Source organism: Dendrobium catenatum, unplaced genomic scaffold (assembly GCF_001605985.2).
Source record: "Dendrobium catenatum unplaced genomic scaffold, ASM160598v2 fragScaff_scaffold_133, whole genome shotgun sequence".
Classification (NCBI taxonomy): Eukaryota; Viridiplantae; Streptophyta; class Magnoliopsida; order Asparagales; family Orchidaceae; genus Dendrobium; species Dendrobium catenatum.
The window spans coordinates 451,990-470,015 of NW_021318595.1; the positions used below are offsets into that span (position 1 = coordinate 451,990).

At 33.6% G+C, this 18,026-nt stretch overlaps 1 protein-coding gene across 1 annotated transcript in view; it reads right to left on the reverse strand.

Moving 5' to 3' along the window:
• Nucleotides 1-1,012: 1,012 nt before the first annotated feature.
• The window catches only part of LOC110096014 (peptidyl-prolyl cis-trans isomerase CYP59), a 55,207-nt gene continuing 38,193 nt past the window's right edge, over nucleotides 1,013-18,026 (reverse strand). Inside the window, exons 7-14 of the mRNA XM_020821757.2 lie at nucleotides 10,829-10,948; nucleotides 10,667-10,744; nucleotides 10,495-10,541; nucleotides 10,352-10,407; nucleotides 7,142-7,182; nucleotides 3,086-3,188; nucleotides 2,244-2,376; nucleotides 1,013-2,161 (exon numbers count right to left, since the gene is read on the reverse strand). Of these exons, the coding sequence (XP_020677416.1) occupies nucleotides 1,675-2,161; nucleotides 2,244-2,376; nucleotides 3,086-3,188; nucleotides 7,142-7,182; nucleotides 10,352-10,407; nucleotides 10,495-10,541; nucleotides 10,667-10,744; nucleotides 10,829-10,948 (1,065 nt within the window). The 3' untranslated portion in view covers nucleotides 1,013-1,674. The remainder of the gene's footprint in view (nucleotides 2,162-2,243; nucleotides 2,377-3,085; nucleotides 3,189-7,141; nucleotides 7,183-10,351; nucleotides 10,408-10,494; nucleotides 10,542-10,666; nucleotides 10,745-10,828; nucleotides 10,949-18,026) is intronic.

An 18,026-nucleotide genomic window follows, 5' to 3' on the forward strand; every position in this document is an offset into this window, starting at 1 on the left:
TCCAACAATCTCACCCATCTCCCAAAACTTCCTCCATAAGCTTAGAAACCCAATGGAAGCCAACTAGACAAACTAGGTCCCCTTTGGCCTAATATTTGTATCACTAACAACTTCATATCATACCTTCACATCCCACCATCTCTAGACCCATAACTTTCTTCCATAAATATGTAAAAGCAAATCAACCCAAATCAAGGTCCTTTTACATATTCTTGGTATCACCACCTCCTTATTCCTTTAAAGATCACTCCATCCCACCATTAGCTCTAGATCAATCTTCACATCTTAAGATTACCCTCAATAACCATTTTGAGCCATCTCTACTCCCATACTCCCCTCCACATGTGACAAAGCTATTAGGTCAGCTTGGATTGGTCATCTCCAAGGTTACCTTGCTTATGAACTTCTTTTCTATAACCCCCTCACCAATCCAATACCTCCCTTCCATATTCCTACAACCTTTATACATCGCATAAAACCCCCCACAAGGAAAATTTATTCTGTGCAGATATCAAATGCTGTTAAGAGACATCAGGATGTGTCACATCACGTCACTTTTTTGATGTGTACCGAATGACATTGTGCATTCTAATTTACTTCCGAACGGTCTGGTATCTACACAGAAAAAATTTTCCCCCACAAGACTGGCCAGCTACTTACATACCTCTGAAATTTTTTTTTTTTTTTTTTAAATAGTTTTCAGCTTAAATCAATCAAATGAGATTGTGCTAGGCAGAGTAGCCCTCTTGCTCAGTCATAAACCAGAAAAAAAAAGTGATCAAACAATTATCTCTCTCCGGCCTTTGGCCAAAAAACAAAATTTTCATTTCTATTTGTTTCTACTCTTAAATACTCCTTTGGTCTAATATATCCAGATGATAAGGATTAAAGTTTTTTTATTATACATTAGTTACAGTATTCAATTGCCATAATAGGATCTCCTCAACAAAATTTGCATCCATCATATGTTCATATAGCGTTTTGGGTAGGAAAGAAGATGAACGGCAGGAAGAAAAAATAACTTTGTTTTATTTGACAAACAAGAAGAAAAAAAGTCCACTTTCATTTACTTTCAGCATAAAATACAATCACAGACAACATTTATATCATTTATTTATACAAATCTAAGAAAAATAAGGCTATAGAGAAAAACAATACTATTATATATCTATCATCATCAATTTCTCAAATGGTATAATAATTTGATCCTTATGCACCAAATAGAACCCCCTCCAGAAGCAGGACAACACTGATCGCAAAGCAAATGAATTTGGAGCGCATCGTGGGGATGCTATCTCAAGGATGGGAGAAATTATTATGTGCGGTTGCCAGACCGTTCGGAGACGAATCAAGATACGCCATGTCACCCGGTACACTACACTAGTACACAACAAAAAAAGTGACATGACACATCCTGATTCGTCTCAGGACGGCGTCCGGTGACCGCACATATGTTAAATTTGATACGAAGAAGATAAAATTATTGTTTTCTACGAAGATGATGACAGATCGATCATATCGATTGCTTTGCTCCAGCGCAAAATTATGTGGTATATATATCAAAATAAAGGATATAAATGCTTGTTATTGATGCATTTTATGCTGAAGTAAATGAAAGTGAACAGTTTCTCGACTTTGGTTATCCATTTTGTAGAGGTTAAGGTTTCTACAGCTTTATCTCCTCCCATCCCTATGCCTTCTCTCCCTGTAAGACTCCTCGTCTCGGTCTCTGCTCCTTTCATAGGATCTATCATCTCTTCTATGCCGGTCCCTCTCCGCTCTCCTCTTCCCATGTTCTCCTTCATCCTTCCTGTAACTCTCACTGTCATATGCATCCTTCTCATCTCGGCGACTTCCGGACTTGTAATCTCCTTCATCAGTTCTATGCTTGCTACCATCATTCTTTCTATAATGCTCTCTATCTCCATTTTTCTCCGTCCGCCGGTCAATATAGCGCCGGTCATCCCTTCCGTTCGATTTATCTTTCTCATCTTCTTGATGCCGCCTACTTCGATCGGCTTCATGTCTGTGCCTAGCTGAGCTTTTGTTGTCCTGATCAAGATGTCTTGGATTCTCCAACTTATAGTGACTGGTCTTTATCTTCTTTGACTGCTTTTGCTCTGTATTTTCTATCTCCTCTTCATCAAACAGCATGTCATAACTGAAATAAAATTCACAATCATCAGAAGAATAATAGGAAGGGATGATAAGAAGGGTTCAGATACGTAGAGATGAATTAAAACCTCTTATGATCATGTCCACCATGCTGGGTGTTGGCGTCTTTAAGACTATATTTTGGGCCTTCTTCCTTGCCATCCGGTTCTTCCATACAGTCACGAGCAATGTGATCAGGAGCACCACACTTAAAGCAACCATCTGTACGGTTAAGATTGACACAAAACATACAAATAAATAAATCAGCAGGAACAACAAGAAAAAAAAGTCTGCCATGGTTTATTCTTGAAAACAACTATCCTATATTTTAGTGGAGGTAAATCATGTGGAGATGAACACAAGCACTGTCCACTCTCTCTCTCGAGAAACTATTATGTGCAGAGTCTGAACATAGAGTCTTTCGGATTACTGCGTATCCTATGCGTAAGCTCTGCGTGTGTAGATACGTAGTAAATAAGCAGCAAATAATTAGTTGTGAGGATTTGCTGCGTATCTACAAATACGCAGAGTGTAAGTAGAGCGTATGCAATGCGTCCAATAATTCAGAAGATCCTCTATATTCAGACTCCGCATAGAATAGTTTTTCCTCTCTCTCAAAAAAAAAGTTTAAAAGATGGTGAGGAAAAAAGGAAGTTTAAGGATGCGGATGGGTCGCTATATTTCATAATAATTGGCAGAATATGATGACCTTGGAAGGCTTCGAAGGGAATGGGATAGTTTCTTAGTTTGTAAAATAGTATCATACTTCTGTTGAATTAATCGTGTCATGACAGCATAAACGAGCATGTAAAAGAATTATGTATCAGCATACAACAATGCCCATTAGAGAGAGTAGACGAGCATAGAGAGAGTAGATGAACAAATAACACAATATGAATGAGCAGGATTCATTCCAGTATTTAGAATTTACCTTTTGTTGACCTTTTACCATGCCTAAAATGCTTCCACAACTTGGCAACACTCTGGCTGAAATCAACACGTATCCTTCTGTCATCTATTAGTGCATTGTCCATCTGGCAAGCTCAGTGAAATAAGTGATGAGAGTCTATGAAAGAAAACGGTAAATACTGAAATTGAGATATAGCAGGATTCTTTAGAAATCAAATGCTGTTTACATTAAGATCCATAAAATGAATCAAGAAACAAAGTAAAATCACGTTAAGCCGCAGGCAGCCAAATGATATGCAGATTAAAAAAAAACCAAATTATCGTTTCCAATTCTATTTCTGATGATGATGCATAATTATACACGCCTTAGTGCAACGGTGAATTAACTACAGGATCTAAGAAATTGATGTGCCTTGGAAGTAAAAATAACAAACAAAAGAGAAGAAAAGCATATGAACACAAATAATAGCTATTTTCTGATTTCTCCTTTAAAAATTAAACAAGATACAATTGATCTACTGTTAGAGAGATAGATCAGCTCTCCCACAGACTCTAGACCCTGCTAGGAACTCACAAAAATTACTAGGAAAATAAACTTAGCAATATCATGATCCTAACCTTCATCCCAACTCCCCCTCAAATAGCCCTAGACATAATAACACAAATAGAACATTCCTAAACAATTAAACATGATTTAAGAAACCTTCATAAACAATTAAACATGATTTAAGAAAACTTTCTGAATAAATAGATCTAAATAAGCTTTCCTAAACAATTCAAATTGTAAATCTTTTCCTAAATAATTCTCTCCTTATTCCTCCTCCTAACATAATGAATCACAACTTTGTTGTTCCCACAAGGAAGCCGAAATCTCCCCTGATTCATCCTAGTTCAATTGTAGATGGACCAGCCCCTGCTGGCCCGTGTGCGATTTCGATAGCACGCTTTAGTTGTGATATATAGAATACTGGGTATATCGATGATGATGCTGGGAACCTCATACGATAAGCTACTTCCCCAATGTGCTTCGTCACCTCATAAGGCCATAAGTAATGTAAGGATAGTTTCTCATTCTTACTCATGGCCAGTGTTTTCTGCCGATAAAATCTCAGTTTCAAATATACTGTCCTCATGCCCAATGTTTAAAATTGCGTATTCGGGTATTGAGGCGTTTTTCATTCGTGAGGCGAGGCGTAAGCCTCAAGGCGTTTTTTACTGGAATTGTGCAAAGGCGGGCCTCAAGGCGAGCCTCATATTGCGCAATTTTAAACCATGCTCATGCCCGAACTGCACTTCCCACTGTGTTCATCTATCTTCTTTTTCATAAGCTGTTGAGCTTTCAACAAATGCCCTTTGAGTTGTGCTAGTATCACGTACCTCTCCTCCAAGTACAAAGCTACACTAGACACGGGTTTAGTGCTATGCCTGTAGTGTATTAGATGGGGTGGATCTCTCCCACACAAAATCCGAAGGGGTAGTCCGCACGACTGTATGGAAAGATGTATTATACCAATATTCCGCCCATGCTAACCATGGTCAATAATTTTGGTGTGTCAGATACAAAACAATGCACATATTTCTCCATGTTGCTATTGACCACTTCCGTTTAGCCATTCGTCTATGGGTGATATGTCGTGCTCCTTTCCAGGACCGTCCCTTGCATCATGATTAATTCCTTCCAAAAATGGTCAATGAACACCTTGTCTCTATCTGATACTATAGATTATAGAATGCCATGTAGGCGCACTACCTCTCGAATAAAGATTGTGGTCATTGAGATAACGATATAGGGATGTCTCAGCGGAATGAAATGAGCAGAATTGCTCAGCCGATCTACCACCACATATAACTGAATATTCCTCCGATCATGGCAAACCCCCAATGAAGTCTATCGTCACATCCTCCTAGACATTCTCAGGTAAAGCTAATGGTTACAGTAATCCCTCTCTCAGGACACCACACGTCCTAAATACTCTATCTATGACTGTCCGAATAAGCACTTTTTCCAGTTGGCAAACAACTGATGTTCCCTCAAGGTACCAAATATTATCTTCAAGTGTTCCGAGTGTTCTATTTTTGTCTTGCTATATATCAAGATATCATCAAAGAATATCAAGACAAACCTTTTGAGATGCAGCTGGAGCACTCGGTTCATGAGGGACTGGAAGATGGCAGGGGCATTGGTGAGGCCGAAGGGTGTCACCAGGAACTCATAGTGTCTCTCATGTGTTCTAAAGGCAGTCTTGTGCACATCATTTGCCTTCATCCTGATTTGATGGTATCCCAACTTCAAATCAATCTTGGAGAAAATTACTGCTCCAAATAACTCATCGAAGAGTTCATCAATCATTGGAATGGGGAACTTATCTAATATTGTTTCCTTGTTCAGAACTTTGTAATCCACACAAAACCTCCAGCTGACATCCTTCTTCTTCACCAATAGAACTGGACTAGAGAAAGGCTCACAATAGGTTTAATGATCCCTGCTTCCAATATCTCCCTGATCAGCCTCTCGTTCTCATTTTTCAAGATATGGGATAAAGATATGACCTGACCCCTACAGGAGAGGTTCCCTCTCCTTAAGGTTGATGGTGTGCTTGTGCTCTTGTGGCGGTGGTAACCCGGTAGGTTGCCGAAATATGTCATGAAACTGCTGCAGAATATGCTGGACCCTCAATGCGATTTCCCAGTCTCTTGTTCCTGGACCCTTTCTATGTTCGGTAACTCCACCAAGTACCCCAGGCTTGTGTCCTGGATTGTCCTGAGCATGGTTTTAAGTGATACCTATAAATCAATTTTTTAGTCTAATCAAATTGATTTGACCGGTGCATGCTCTAATCATTTCAGCAGCCCAGTTTTAGAACCATGGTTCAGATTGAAAGAAAATTGTTGAAAAAGGTTGATGAAAAGACATGGAATCCCAATTTTTATGGGTTGATTATAAATTTGCAACAACTGACTAAAATTTTCAACTTTTTTTTGACCTTCTTTCACTCGACTACCTAGCATCCAACTATAGCTTAAGGGTTTATAAAACCCGATGACCTTTATTTTAATATATTACAATAGCAATATGCCAAGTTTTTTGAAAAGATTTTTTTTTTAATTTTTAAAACAACTCGAAGTTGAATTTAGTTTGGGGAAAAAGATCAAAATAGCATCATAATTTTTTTATGAAAGATCAAAATGGCCCCCAACTATATTAAATGATCATTTTGGTCCCTCAAGTCTTTAAAAAAGAACTAAAATAGTCTCATGGTGGTACTATTTTGATTTCTCTTTAAAAAGTTGAAGAACCAAAATGGTCTTTTAATATATTTGAAAATCATTTTGGTCTTTCATAAAGAGTTAATGTGACTATTTGATCATTTTCTCATTTAGTTGTCCTTTATTAAGCTTAGATCAATATTATGATTGAACAAAGAGTACAACAACATCAAGCCTTTAACCCACTACATGGGGGCGGCTACATGAATCCTTTTTCTCCATTGTGTCATATTAAAAGTCAAATTCTCGTTTAAATCTAATAGAGAGAGATCATTTCTAATATTTTATAACCAAGTCTTTTTAGATCTGCCTCTATCTTTCTTAACATAAGTCAAATCTAATACCTCTACTTTCCTAACCGGGTCATCGGAAGGTTGCCGTTTTAAAAAGAGTAACATATATATTTTACAGTCAAAGATAAAAAAGCCAAAAAAGGCAAATGAACCCTTCCAATATGAAAGACGAGAAAATCTAACATTTAGAAGCACTTTAAGATTGGCTAATTGCTACATGCAAGTACAAATAATTAGTTTAATTAATAAAAATCTTAGAAGTTGTAGGTCATACAATCGAATTCTGCCAACATTAAATTAATGCTAAGGCACTTGTCATTCAAAAAAAAAAAAAAAGCTAGCAATTACATGCTCATGAGGGATGTATGTGATTGCATGTGTGTGTGAGAGAGTGAGAGAACGAGAAAAGAATCTGCAAAGAGAAAAAAGAAAATAACACCAATGTAGACCAACATCGAATAGAAATGGAAGAAATAGCATTCAAATGAACGGAATAAAAGAACAAATACTAGATATACCTTGAAATATGCACGTTCACATGCGTCCTTGTTCTCAAATTCTGTAAAAGAAAGCAAAGTACATATAACTAAAAAATAAAATATGGTCAATCTCCTGCACATTAAACATGCCCAATTGTTTAACTGTTTCATTCTGTCCACCAAGAATGGTTATGCCCTATTTCAATGGAAATAATTCAGAACAAATAACTTGGCAGTTAAATCGTAGTCATTAAAAAATACTTCCTAAGAACATATATTCCGAAAAATCATATGACAAAAATAAGACAAGTATGACATCTGATATTTGGCAAGCATCCAAAAGTGAGAAGAAACTGGATTCTTTAATCCTAGACTTAATTTGGTTTTAGAGAAGTTAAGAGGAAAAAAAAATGTTTATCTGATAATTATATCAAAACTTTTTGGTTTGATTATAAAGCATAAGAATTTGATTTGACGACAAAAAAAAAAAAAACATACATTTTTCTTTATCTCTGCAGAAACACCGTAAAGATAAAGTAACACTGAAGTATAAATAACATCGAAGTTGTGTTTACTCTTCAATTTATTGGTTATTCTTTCAAACTAAGAAAAAAAATACTTGTCCACTCGATTTCTCCTCCAAACAAGTGGGTTAAATCAATTTTTAATTCAATTATTTTCCTATTTTCATTTCCTTTTATCTCTAGAAATTCTTTCAAACCAAACGGAGCACCAGTGAAAAAGCAAACATGTGTAGATCCTAATTCAGAATAAAAAATAAATAAAGAAGAAAAAACATATAATTGCAAGTCATATCAAATTCCAAATTTACTCATGGAAATGCCATTCTGCTACAAACAAATAGAAATTTGGGACAATTGATTTTGTTTTAAAACATCAGAAATAGAACCGTAGAGCACCAAGATATATCGTACCACAAACGATCAATTACTACTAAAATTGTGTTGTACTCTTTCAAGTTATATAGGCCGGTAATTAAATTCATAGATAAATCTTCCTAAATTTGTAATGTAAAATGTAAAGGAGTTAATAGATCAGCGGGAGGTAAAATAGAGGGTTTTATTTCTTGGCATGGAAGACAATTATTAACGAAATTAATGACATCTTTATGGAGTTTAAACCAATAAAAATTTGTAGAGATTCATTTAATGGTTTTGAGGATACCTCGATGGCCGACAAGAGGTGTTGAATGAAATCAGTGAGAATCTAATTTTTAGAGAAGAAGACTTATTGATATAGATTCGACCTTGAAAATAGAAAATATTGTCTTGAATTTGATAATCTGAAGGAGAGAGTTCACATTTTAATAGTTGGGAAGTGAGTTGAATGATATCAAGAGATATAAGGGCTTCCTTCTTTGAATCATTGATTAATGAAAAAGAAAAATTAGTGAGTGTGGAGAGTGAAAAGGGTAGATGGAAAACGAGGGTAATCGAGATAATGAATCAGCAACTGTATTTGATTTACCTGGTTTACACTCGATGGAGAAATTAAAGCCTAAGAGTTTATGAAGAACATGTTGTTGGCCTAGTCTTTGAAAGATATGAGTTTGAAGATCACGGAGGCTTTTATGATCTGTGCGAATAATGAACTTAGTGCCTAATAGGTATTGACGCCATTTTCAAATAGCCCCAGTGATATCATATAATTCTTTCAAGTATGTAGAAGATTGGGATAGGCAAGTGTTTAGTTGTTTTGCTGAAGAAAGATATAGGAAGATTGTTTTGTAGCAAAACTACTCCAATACAATTGATTGAAGCATTAGTTTCAATAATAAATTGTTTTAAAAAATCTGATAAAGATAAAATATGGGCTTTGGTCATGGCTATTTTAAGGTTGTTAAAATCTGCATAAGCCGAGTCATTTCATTTGAAAGAGTCTTTCTTGAGAAAATTAGTTAAAGGGGATGCAATAGAAGCATAATTTAGATAAGTGACAATAATAGCCTGTTAAACCCAGGAAGGAGGGCATATGTTTTAAAGATGAATGAATTGGCCAAGTAGTCATAACTAAGATTTTTTTTTTTTTTGGATTGGGTTGGACACTTCGATAAGATACAATATGACCAAAATATTTGATGGAGGATTGACAAAATTGACATTTATTTAAATAAGAAATAGCTTGTTTGTAGTTAAACATTGAAATACAAAGAGGTGATCAAAATGAAGTTCTAGAGTAGGACTATAGACGAGGCTATCATAAAAAAAAAAAGACAAACTTTCAAAGGAAAGATCAATAAAATTGGTTCATTAAGGTTTGAAAGGTAGAGGGCACATTCATTAAACCAAAAGGCAATAAAATAACCCAAATCCTTCTAGCCTCCACATGTGCACTTCTATTCCACCAAAATATACCCAAATCCTACTGGGAGGAAGCCCTTATGACTGTCGCATATCTCATAAATAAGCTACCTTCAAAAACCTTAAAACTTAAAATACCAATGGATATTCTGTCTTTTTTTACCCTGAATTCCAAACTATAATAACCTTCCCCCTAGAATCTTTGGATGCACTGTTTATGTTCAAATTCATAGCCAAAATAGAGAAAAATTAGTTCCAAGGGCACTCAAAAGTATCTTTGTTGGATATTCATCCAACCAAAGAGGTTATAAGTGTTATCACCCCTCCACCAAAAAAAACCCTTGTATCTGTTGATGTTGCTTTTGATGAACAAAAATCCTATTTTACCAAATCTCATCTTTAGAGGGAGACTGAAATTGAGGAAAATGAGGAAAGTGAGCTTACCCCTCTTGAATTTTCAGCTCCACCTCAAACCAATTCACCTAAACTTGATGAAGAAAAAAAGAAGAGAAACCAGAAATTTTCATTTATAATCTTTTGATTACAATAGGGGGTTATTTATACTACTTTAGTAGACCAAGCTTACAACTTTACAAGATAGGCAAGGTATACCAAACACCTACTTTAAATAAAATAGATAGACTAGGTCTACCTCAACTAAAAAGAATAAAATAAAATAGTGCTCATTACGTATTTGTAGACCAACTTTTATTTTTTCAATATTAATTATTTTTGAGTTCTTCTTCTTTAGTAGACTTTCATGATTGTTGGTTGGTCATTCATTTTGGAAGCTCATTCTTCACAATTTGCTTGTACAATTTTAGGATCCAATAAAATATTTAGATGTTTAACAAAATACCACTGATTTAAGCCTAAGAAACCTATAGAAAATTCAGGAAAAATAATGCATAAAGTTAAAAGAATTTACCAATAAAAGCATAGCATAAGCTATCACCAGTTTTGTAATCACGAATAATATCAGCTCTGCAAAGTGAAATTTTTAATAAATAATGATATGTGACAATTATGTTGGTAGGCTGTAATGGGCAACCTCTAAAAGAGAATACTCACGAGGTTACAGCCCCAAATCGGGAAAAAATTGTATATAGATCCTCATCCTGCATCATAGAAATTTGGGTTCACAGTGCAGTCAATATTATATATTCAGTGAACAAGATGGACAGATATGCCCGACTATTGCTCCAGTTACAGAAAAATAATGATAAAAAAATATATCACTAACTTGAGTCACAGGATTAAGTTTACAAACAAACAGCACAGTGTCTGGTGGCTTCATCTCAGCATCAGGAATGTCTCCTATCTGAAAAACCAATTATGAGAATATGAATCAACGAACACTTAAGTATATCTACATATGAAATCAAATGGGAAGAACAGTTCATACACTCTCTAGAATCGCTGCATTAGTGTGTGCCTCTTTAGAACGAATCACTTCCTCAAGTTCTCCAGCACTTATCTTTTCATCCATGGGAACCCAGCTATCTTCCAGACGCTCTTCTGCTACCTATTATACATAGCAGATGGTAAGAATATACTTAATGTAGCTTCCATTTTAAGAATATGAGGAATATATTTGAAAACCATGGCTGCATAGTATTTTCATGAGTATCCAATTCCTATCATGACGATTGTGTGCTATAAGTAATAAGATAACAGTAAATTCATTGGTACAGAGAACTAATGTTAAAAGAGTCCACAGATTCCATCTAAGCTGATGAAGAATCTACGGAAGGAAGATGACAACTTAAGGGTGTGAGATATTTATATTTGAAAAGAAAATGGACTGATCCACTGGACATGCGAGACCATCTGATGCAAAAACATGCATAAACTCCATGGAAAAGATTACAGTACACTGCAATGCTGGTATCGGGGAAAGCTTATTAAGAAGAAATTTTAAATGATAAGTGCTACAGTTATTACAGAATGGTGGTAAAATTCTGCTAAAAAAACATGGAGAACACAGCCAATGTTCGTAATAGAAGTAGGCTAATTTGTTTACCAAATTAACAAGGATTTCCAGTTTGATCCTGAACTACAGGCAACTCAAACCACATAATTTCAAGCAAATATTTTACTTTTCAATATCAAAGATAGATTTAGCATTAATTTCAACAACACAGGGGACACGGTTTAAGAACAGAACAAATCACATGATTGATTAGTGGCACACTATAAACTGTATGTATAATTCTTTCCGAAGCTCCTAAAGGAATTACTAGATATGATAGAGGAAACTTGAACAAAAGCAAGGAATTGAATGCTTTCAGATATTCCAAGGGAGGTTAGGTCAACAGGAATTAAATCTTTTTTTTTTCTCCAATAATAAGGAAGAATCAACATCAAAAAACATATGTTGTTATATCATTTCTCAAAACTCAACACATAAATGGCCTATATAAGAGCTTCTGCAGCGCAATACATGTCAAATGCAACAGCTCTACAATCAATTCAAATAATCAGCTAAAATTGTAACTGGACTCGTAATATCCGGAGAAAAACTGTAGGGAAAGAACACCGAGGCAAATAATGGAGGGAAAGAAGAGCAAGGATACAAAAGAACACCGAGGCAAAAAACTGTAAGTTTAAACATGAATGTTTTTTACCAAAAAAATCCAAAATATGAGGGAGAACTAAACTATAGCAAGATAGCTTAAAACTTTCATGAACCGATAGAATAAGATTGAGCCAAAGATTATACAGGATTAAGAAGCTGGTTGACTAAACTGGGATAATGAAGGGGTCCAACATGCTTTATGAATTTTAAGGCGTCAATTCTTCAAAAATGCCTAGTGCTCACTTCTATAAATTTGAAAAATGGCAAACGAGGCATGGAACACCTACTGTTCTACTGCTCACTTTTATAAACTTGAAAAAATGGCAAACGAGGCATGAAACACCTAGTTCGTAGCCTGCCCCAACAGCAGTTCAAAAACACAAGATCAGTTGTAATATGAAAATTAAGTGTGGACAAATCAACATTAATTTATGCAAAACCTAGCATCTTTGCTATAAGCTAAAAAATGATCAGGGTTTTCCCATACCTCATGCTTTCCACCAACTAACAGTCTAAAATTATACAGGTTCTACTTTCTAATTTGAAACTAATGCATTTTTAGAAATCAATACATGAAAACAAAAGCTGTCCGTTGAGTGAACAAAGAGTTTAGGATGTCATAAAGTTTGGAACATTCTGAAAATATGCTAAATACTGTCAAATCAATTAAGCAGGCCCAGGTTAGGTGCTGATCGGCAAAAGATTAGAATCAACTTTGACTCAATTACAGGACACTTAATGTTTGTTCAGAAAAGAAGATGAAACTCTGGATAACCAATTAAAAGAATAAAATTAGAGCCAATCAGCTAGGATCAAAGAGATGTTGCCTAACTGGAAATCTTTAGTATATTCTTGTCTTCAGACATCTTATCTATCATTCCAAAAAGGTTAAAATCTCTCGCTCTATTAGGATGATTCAGCACTTCTACCCATACATTTTTTTTGTTCTGCTTATGTTTTACTATGTGGTCAAGTATATTACAAACAACATATTTTGAAGAGAGTTCAAATTTGATATTGCAATAAAATAACAACTCTTTTGTGTTTCTCAAACCAAAACACTTGTCAATTTTGCCAAAACCACCAAAGTATAGCTGGGATGCCTGTGCATCTAGCTTCACCGGGCTTGGTTCCTCTCCCAGCATATTTCCACGGGCAGATGTTGCAAAACCACGACTTATTTCCTCCAGCAAGGATTTTCATATTTAGTAAGTTCACATTTGACTGAAGGACTAAGATGGCCTCTTTCGTAATTTCTTGCCTTGGAACGTAGGACCTACCAAACTGTAGCCTACACATTTTTAAAAGGGTTCAAATCTCCCAGCTTGATACTTCTGATTTTACCCATACAAATTTTTTGTCATCTTTCATGTTTTACTATGCTTGCATATATAAAGCAATAGATCAATTGGAAGGGTACAACTTGGATAATGCCCACTAACAATGTTTATACCTCAATGTAATCAGCCACTACTTTTGCAGTTTTTATTTTTTATTTTTTTTACAAACCACTCTTTTTATATTTCTCTATTCAAAACCATTGTCAATTTTCCAAACTGTTAAAACATAGTTGGGATATTTGATAGGTTTTGAAAACCGGACCAGAAAAAGAACCGGAAGAATGACAGGTTCACGGTTCAATCGGTTGAACTGGAATATGTAATAAATAATATTATTATTAAAAATTATAAAATGAATAAGAAATTTTCCTCTAATAACTTCTAATTGTGCACATAATATGAAATAAATAAGCAAAATATTATAACAAAATTATGATACTTTACACCAACTGATAAGAAAAAAAAAACACATTCATAATACATATATAAAATTAATAATGTATCTTTTATAGTTTAATAGTTTTAATAATTTTACCAAAAAAAGAAAATCAAATATCTCTTAATTTGCATCGTGAAAGTTATCCTCATAAGTTGAGTTTTCATGTCCCACTTCAAAAAAATTAGCAGGCACAAATGCACCTAAATCATTGAAGTCAATTATGCTATCTCCATCTCCATCTCCATCTCCTTCATTCTCTATTTCACCTTCACCAACAAATTAAAAATATTAAATAAGAATTTATTCTTTATTTATTTAAATGATATATTCATATTTCACCTAATTTATCAGGTGTAGACCGAGTGGATGCAATGTTTACTTCTGCAACAACTAACATTACATCATATTGATATATCTTAGTTTCCATTTCCTCAAAGTCAAGATTTGCCGGTGATTCATCATCAAGCACACATAAATCTACCATTTCAACACAAGTGTAGTTCAGAGGATCATAACTTATTTTTTTAAGTTGAAACCTAAAGAATGAAAGAATAATTTTAGTAAGATTTATAAATACATATAGTATGATATATTGACACACATATTATTATTTTATAATAAGATTATACTTATTTTTTAAATTTAGATTATATAGAACATATAATAGGTCGTTCAATCATTGATGCTCCAAATGATTGCGTCTCATTGAATGAATTTGTTCAAAAACACTTTAAATTCTTTCAGAATCTAATGATGATGATGTTTGGCTTAGAATTTTTATAGCTATTTTCTGTAAGTTGGAAGCACTTGATGCAAATATCTTCTATCACTCATCTAATAATATGATATTAGATAGTTTAATAAGTATGCTTATATAATATATGTTAAAAAGGTATAAGCATTGATATTGAAAAGATAATTACCAAGTAATATTTCCTTTATCATCGTTAGAGCAATTGTTTTTTCAAAATTTTCTAAGCCATCATGAAATAATCTAACTTTATTCATTGCAAGTATGACCTTGTGACAAATGTCCTTATTTTCAAGTAGTTCAACAAAACATTGCATAACTTCTGACTTGTGACAGTAATTCTCCTTGTCGTACTTAAATTGAGAATTTAAAAAGAATGTTGCTGTATGGATGCCCTGCCTCAATTGAGTATCTCATCTTCTTTTAACTATACTAGTGAATGACTTATATAATCTTTTAATATTTTTAAATATGGCTTTGATTGCCTTCCGTGCCCTATATAATCCGTCATACAAATATCCAAGTGATAGTTTCTCATTTGAGTCAACAATGTACAATAACTTGATCAAATGACCTGCTATCTTCGAAATTGTTAGACAATCATTCCAAAACTTCAAATCTAAGATTATTGCAACTGCTTCTTTCTTCTTAAATGTTTTTGATATCTTTGAATATGCAAAAAAATTGCTAGTAATTAATGCTTGGAGGTCATATTTATGCTCACAAATATTTATTAACGTTATAAAAATTGTTGAAAATCGTGTGGCTCATGAACGTACAATTTCCTTCCAACCTGGCATTTTCCTAAGCTATGTAAGTATATAAATATAATTGTCAGCAAAAATTGTCACATTTGATGCTTTACTTGTCAAGTCCTCTATGAGAGGCATGCTGCCCAAGTCTTTTAAAATTAAATTCAAACAATGTGTTGCACAAGGTGACTAATAGATATTATTGAATCTTTCATGTAAGAACTCCCCTGCTTTTTTTTAATAATTAACAACATTATCAGTAACAAGCTGAATAATATTTTCTATCCATACTCATTAAACAACCTCAGTAAATAATGAGCACAAGTTTATAACATCCTTCATGATATCTGAAGCATTTAATGATTTTAAAAAAATACACCACATGAACAATAAATTATAAAATTTATTAATGTTCTACTCCTACCATCAGTCCATCAATCTGCCATAAGAATATAACATGTGTCCTCAAAGTATTTCTATAGGTATCAATAAGTAATCTACACTCTTATTTACAATCCTTAAATAGGTTAACTCTCATATTGTAGTAAGATGAGAACTTGTAATCAGAACCTATGACTGTTATAGCATCCAGAGCTTTCTGTGCATATGGTTAACTTAAAGCATTGAAAGGGATGCAACAATCAAAAAACCATCTTGATATAGCTATGTTTGTACGGTGGATTGCTTTTTTAGATGCTAAGATACTTTTAATTAAATGTTGCGATCCTGATTTGGTTCTTGGAGTAAAGAAAGTATTAATGTCAGCAAGTTTTTTTTTCCCTTTAGCTAGTTATGTTAAATGTGCTATAAAGGATTGTGATTTAGGTAGAGAAGATAAATCTCTTCCTTCCTCTATTTCATCATCAACAAAAATAGTGTACTGTCCAACTTATACGTTTGTTATTTTCTTTTTGAAATCTCCTTTAAATTCTGCTACAAATGATGAAGGAGAGGAACGAAGAGGCTCATCTTCTCTACCTAAATCACAATTCTCTGAAGCACATTTAGCAAAACTTGTTAAAACGAAAAGAAAACTTATTAAGATTGACACTTTCTTTGCTCCAAAAATCAAAACAGGATCGCAACATTTAATTAAAAGTGTCTTAGCATCTAAAGAAGCAGTCCACCGTGGATACATAATAATAGCAAGATGATTTTTCGATTATTGCATCCCTTTTAATGCCTTAAGTTCACCATATGCACAGAAAGCTATGAATATTATAACTATCATAGGTTCTGGTTACAAGCTCCCATCTTACCACAATATCACAGTTAATCTAATTAAGGATTATAAAGATGAGTATATAATACTTATTGATACCTATAGAAATACTTGGAAGGATATAGGTTGCACTCTTATGGTAGATGGATGGACTGATGATAGGAGCAGAACATTAATAAATTTTATGATTTATTGTCGACATAGTGTGTTTTTTTTGAAATTAGTGGATCTTTCAAATATCACGAATGATACTACAAACTTGTGCTCTGTATTTAGTGAGATTGTTGAATGGGTAGGCCCAGAAAATATTGTTCAACATGTTATTGATAATGTTGCTAATTACAAAAAAACAAAAAAATTCTTACATGAAAGATTCAACATTATCTATTATTCGTCTTATGCAGCATATTATTTAAATTTAATTTTAAAAGACTTAGGTAGCTTGCTTCTCATAAAGGACTTGGTAAGTAAAGCATCCAAGGTGATAATTTTTGCTTACAATCATATTTATATACTTGCATAGCTTAGAAAAATGCCAGGTTGGAAGAAAGTTGTACGTCCATGAGCTACAAGATTTGCAACAACTTTCAGAATGTTGAATAATATTTGTGAGCATAAACATGACCTCCAAGAATTAATTACTAGTATGTTTTTTGTAGATTTAAAGATATCGAAAACATGTAAGGGGAAAGAAACAGCTACAACAATCATAGATTAGAAATCTTAAAATGATTGATTAACAATTTTGAAGATAGCAGGTTATTTGATCAAGTTGTTGCACATTGTTGACTCAGATGAGAAACTATCACTTGAATATCTATATGACGAAATGTATAGAGTATGAAAGACAATCAAAATCATGTTTAAAAATATTAAAAAATTATATAAATAATTTATTAGTATAATTAAAAGAAGATGAGATACTCAATTGAGGCAGGGCATCCATGCAGAAGCATACTTTCTGAATCCTCAATTTCAGTACGATAAGGAGAATTATTGTCACAAGCCAGAAGTTATACAAGACTTTGTTGAACTAATTGGAAATAAGGACATTTATCTCAAGCTCACACTTAAAATGAATAAGTTCAGATTATTTAATGATGATTTAGAAAGTTTGAAAATAATTGTTATAATAATGACAAAGGAAATGCAACTCGATAATTATCTTTTCAATATCAATGTTTATACCTTTTTTAGCATATATCATATATGCATACTTACTAAGCTCTCCAACATCACATTATGTAAATTAGTGGTGAAAGATGTTTGGATCAAGTACTCCCAACATGAAAAAAATAGCTATAAGAATTCTAAGCCAAACATCATCATCATCATCAGGTTCTGAAAGAAATTGAAGTTTTTTTGAACAAATTCACTCAAACAGACACAATCATTTGGAGTATAACTGATTGAACGACCTAGTATATGTTGGATATAATCTAAATTTAAAAAATAAATATAATCTTATCATAACATAATAAGATGTGTGTCAATATATCATACTATATGTATTTATAAATG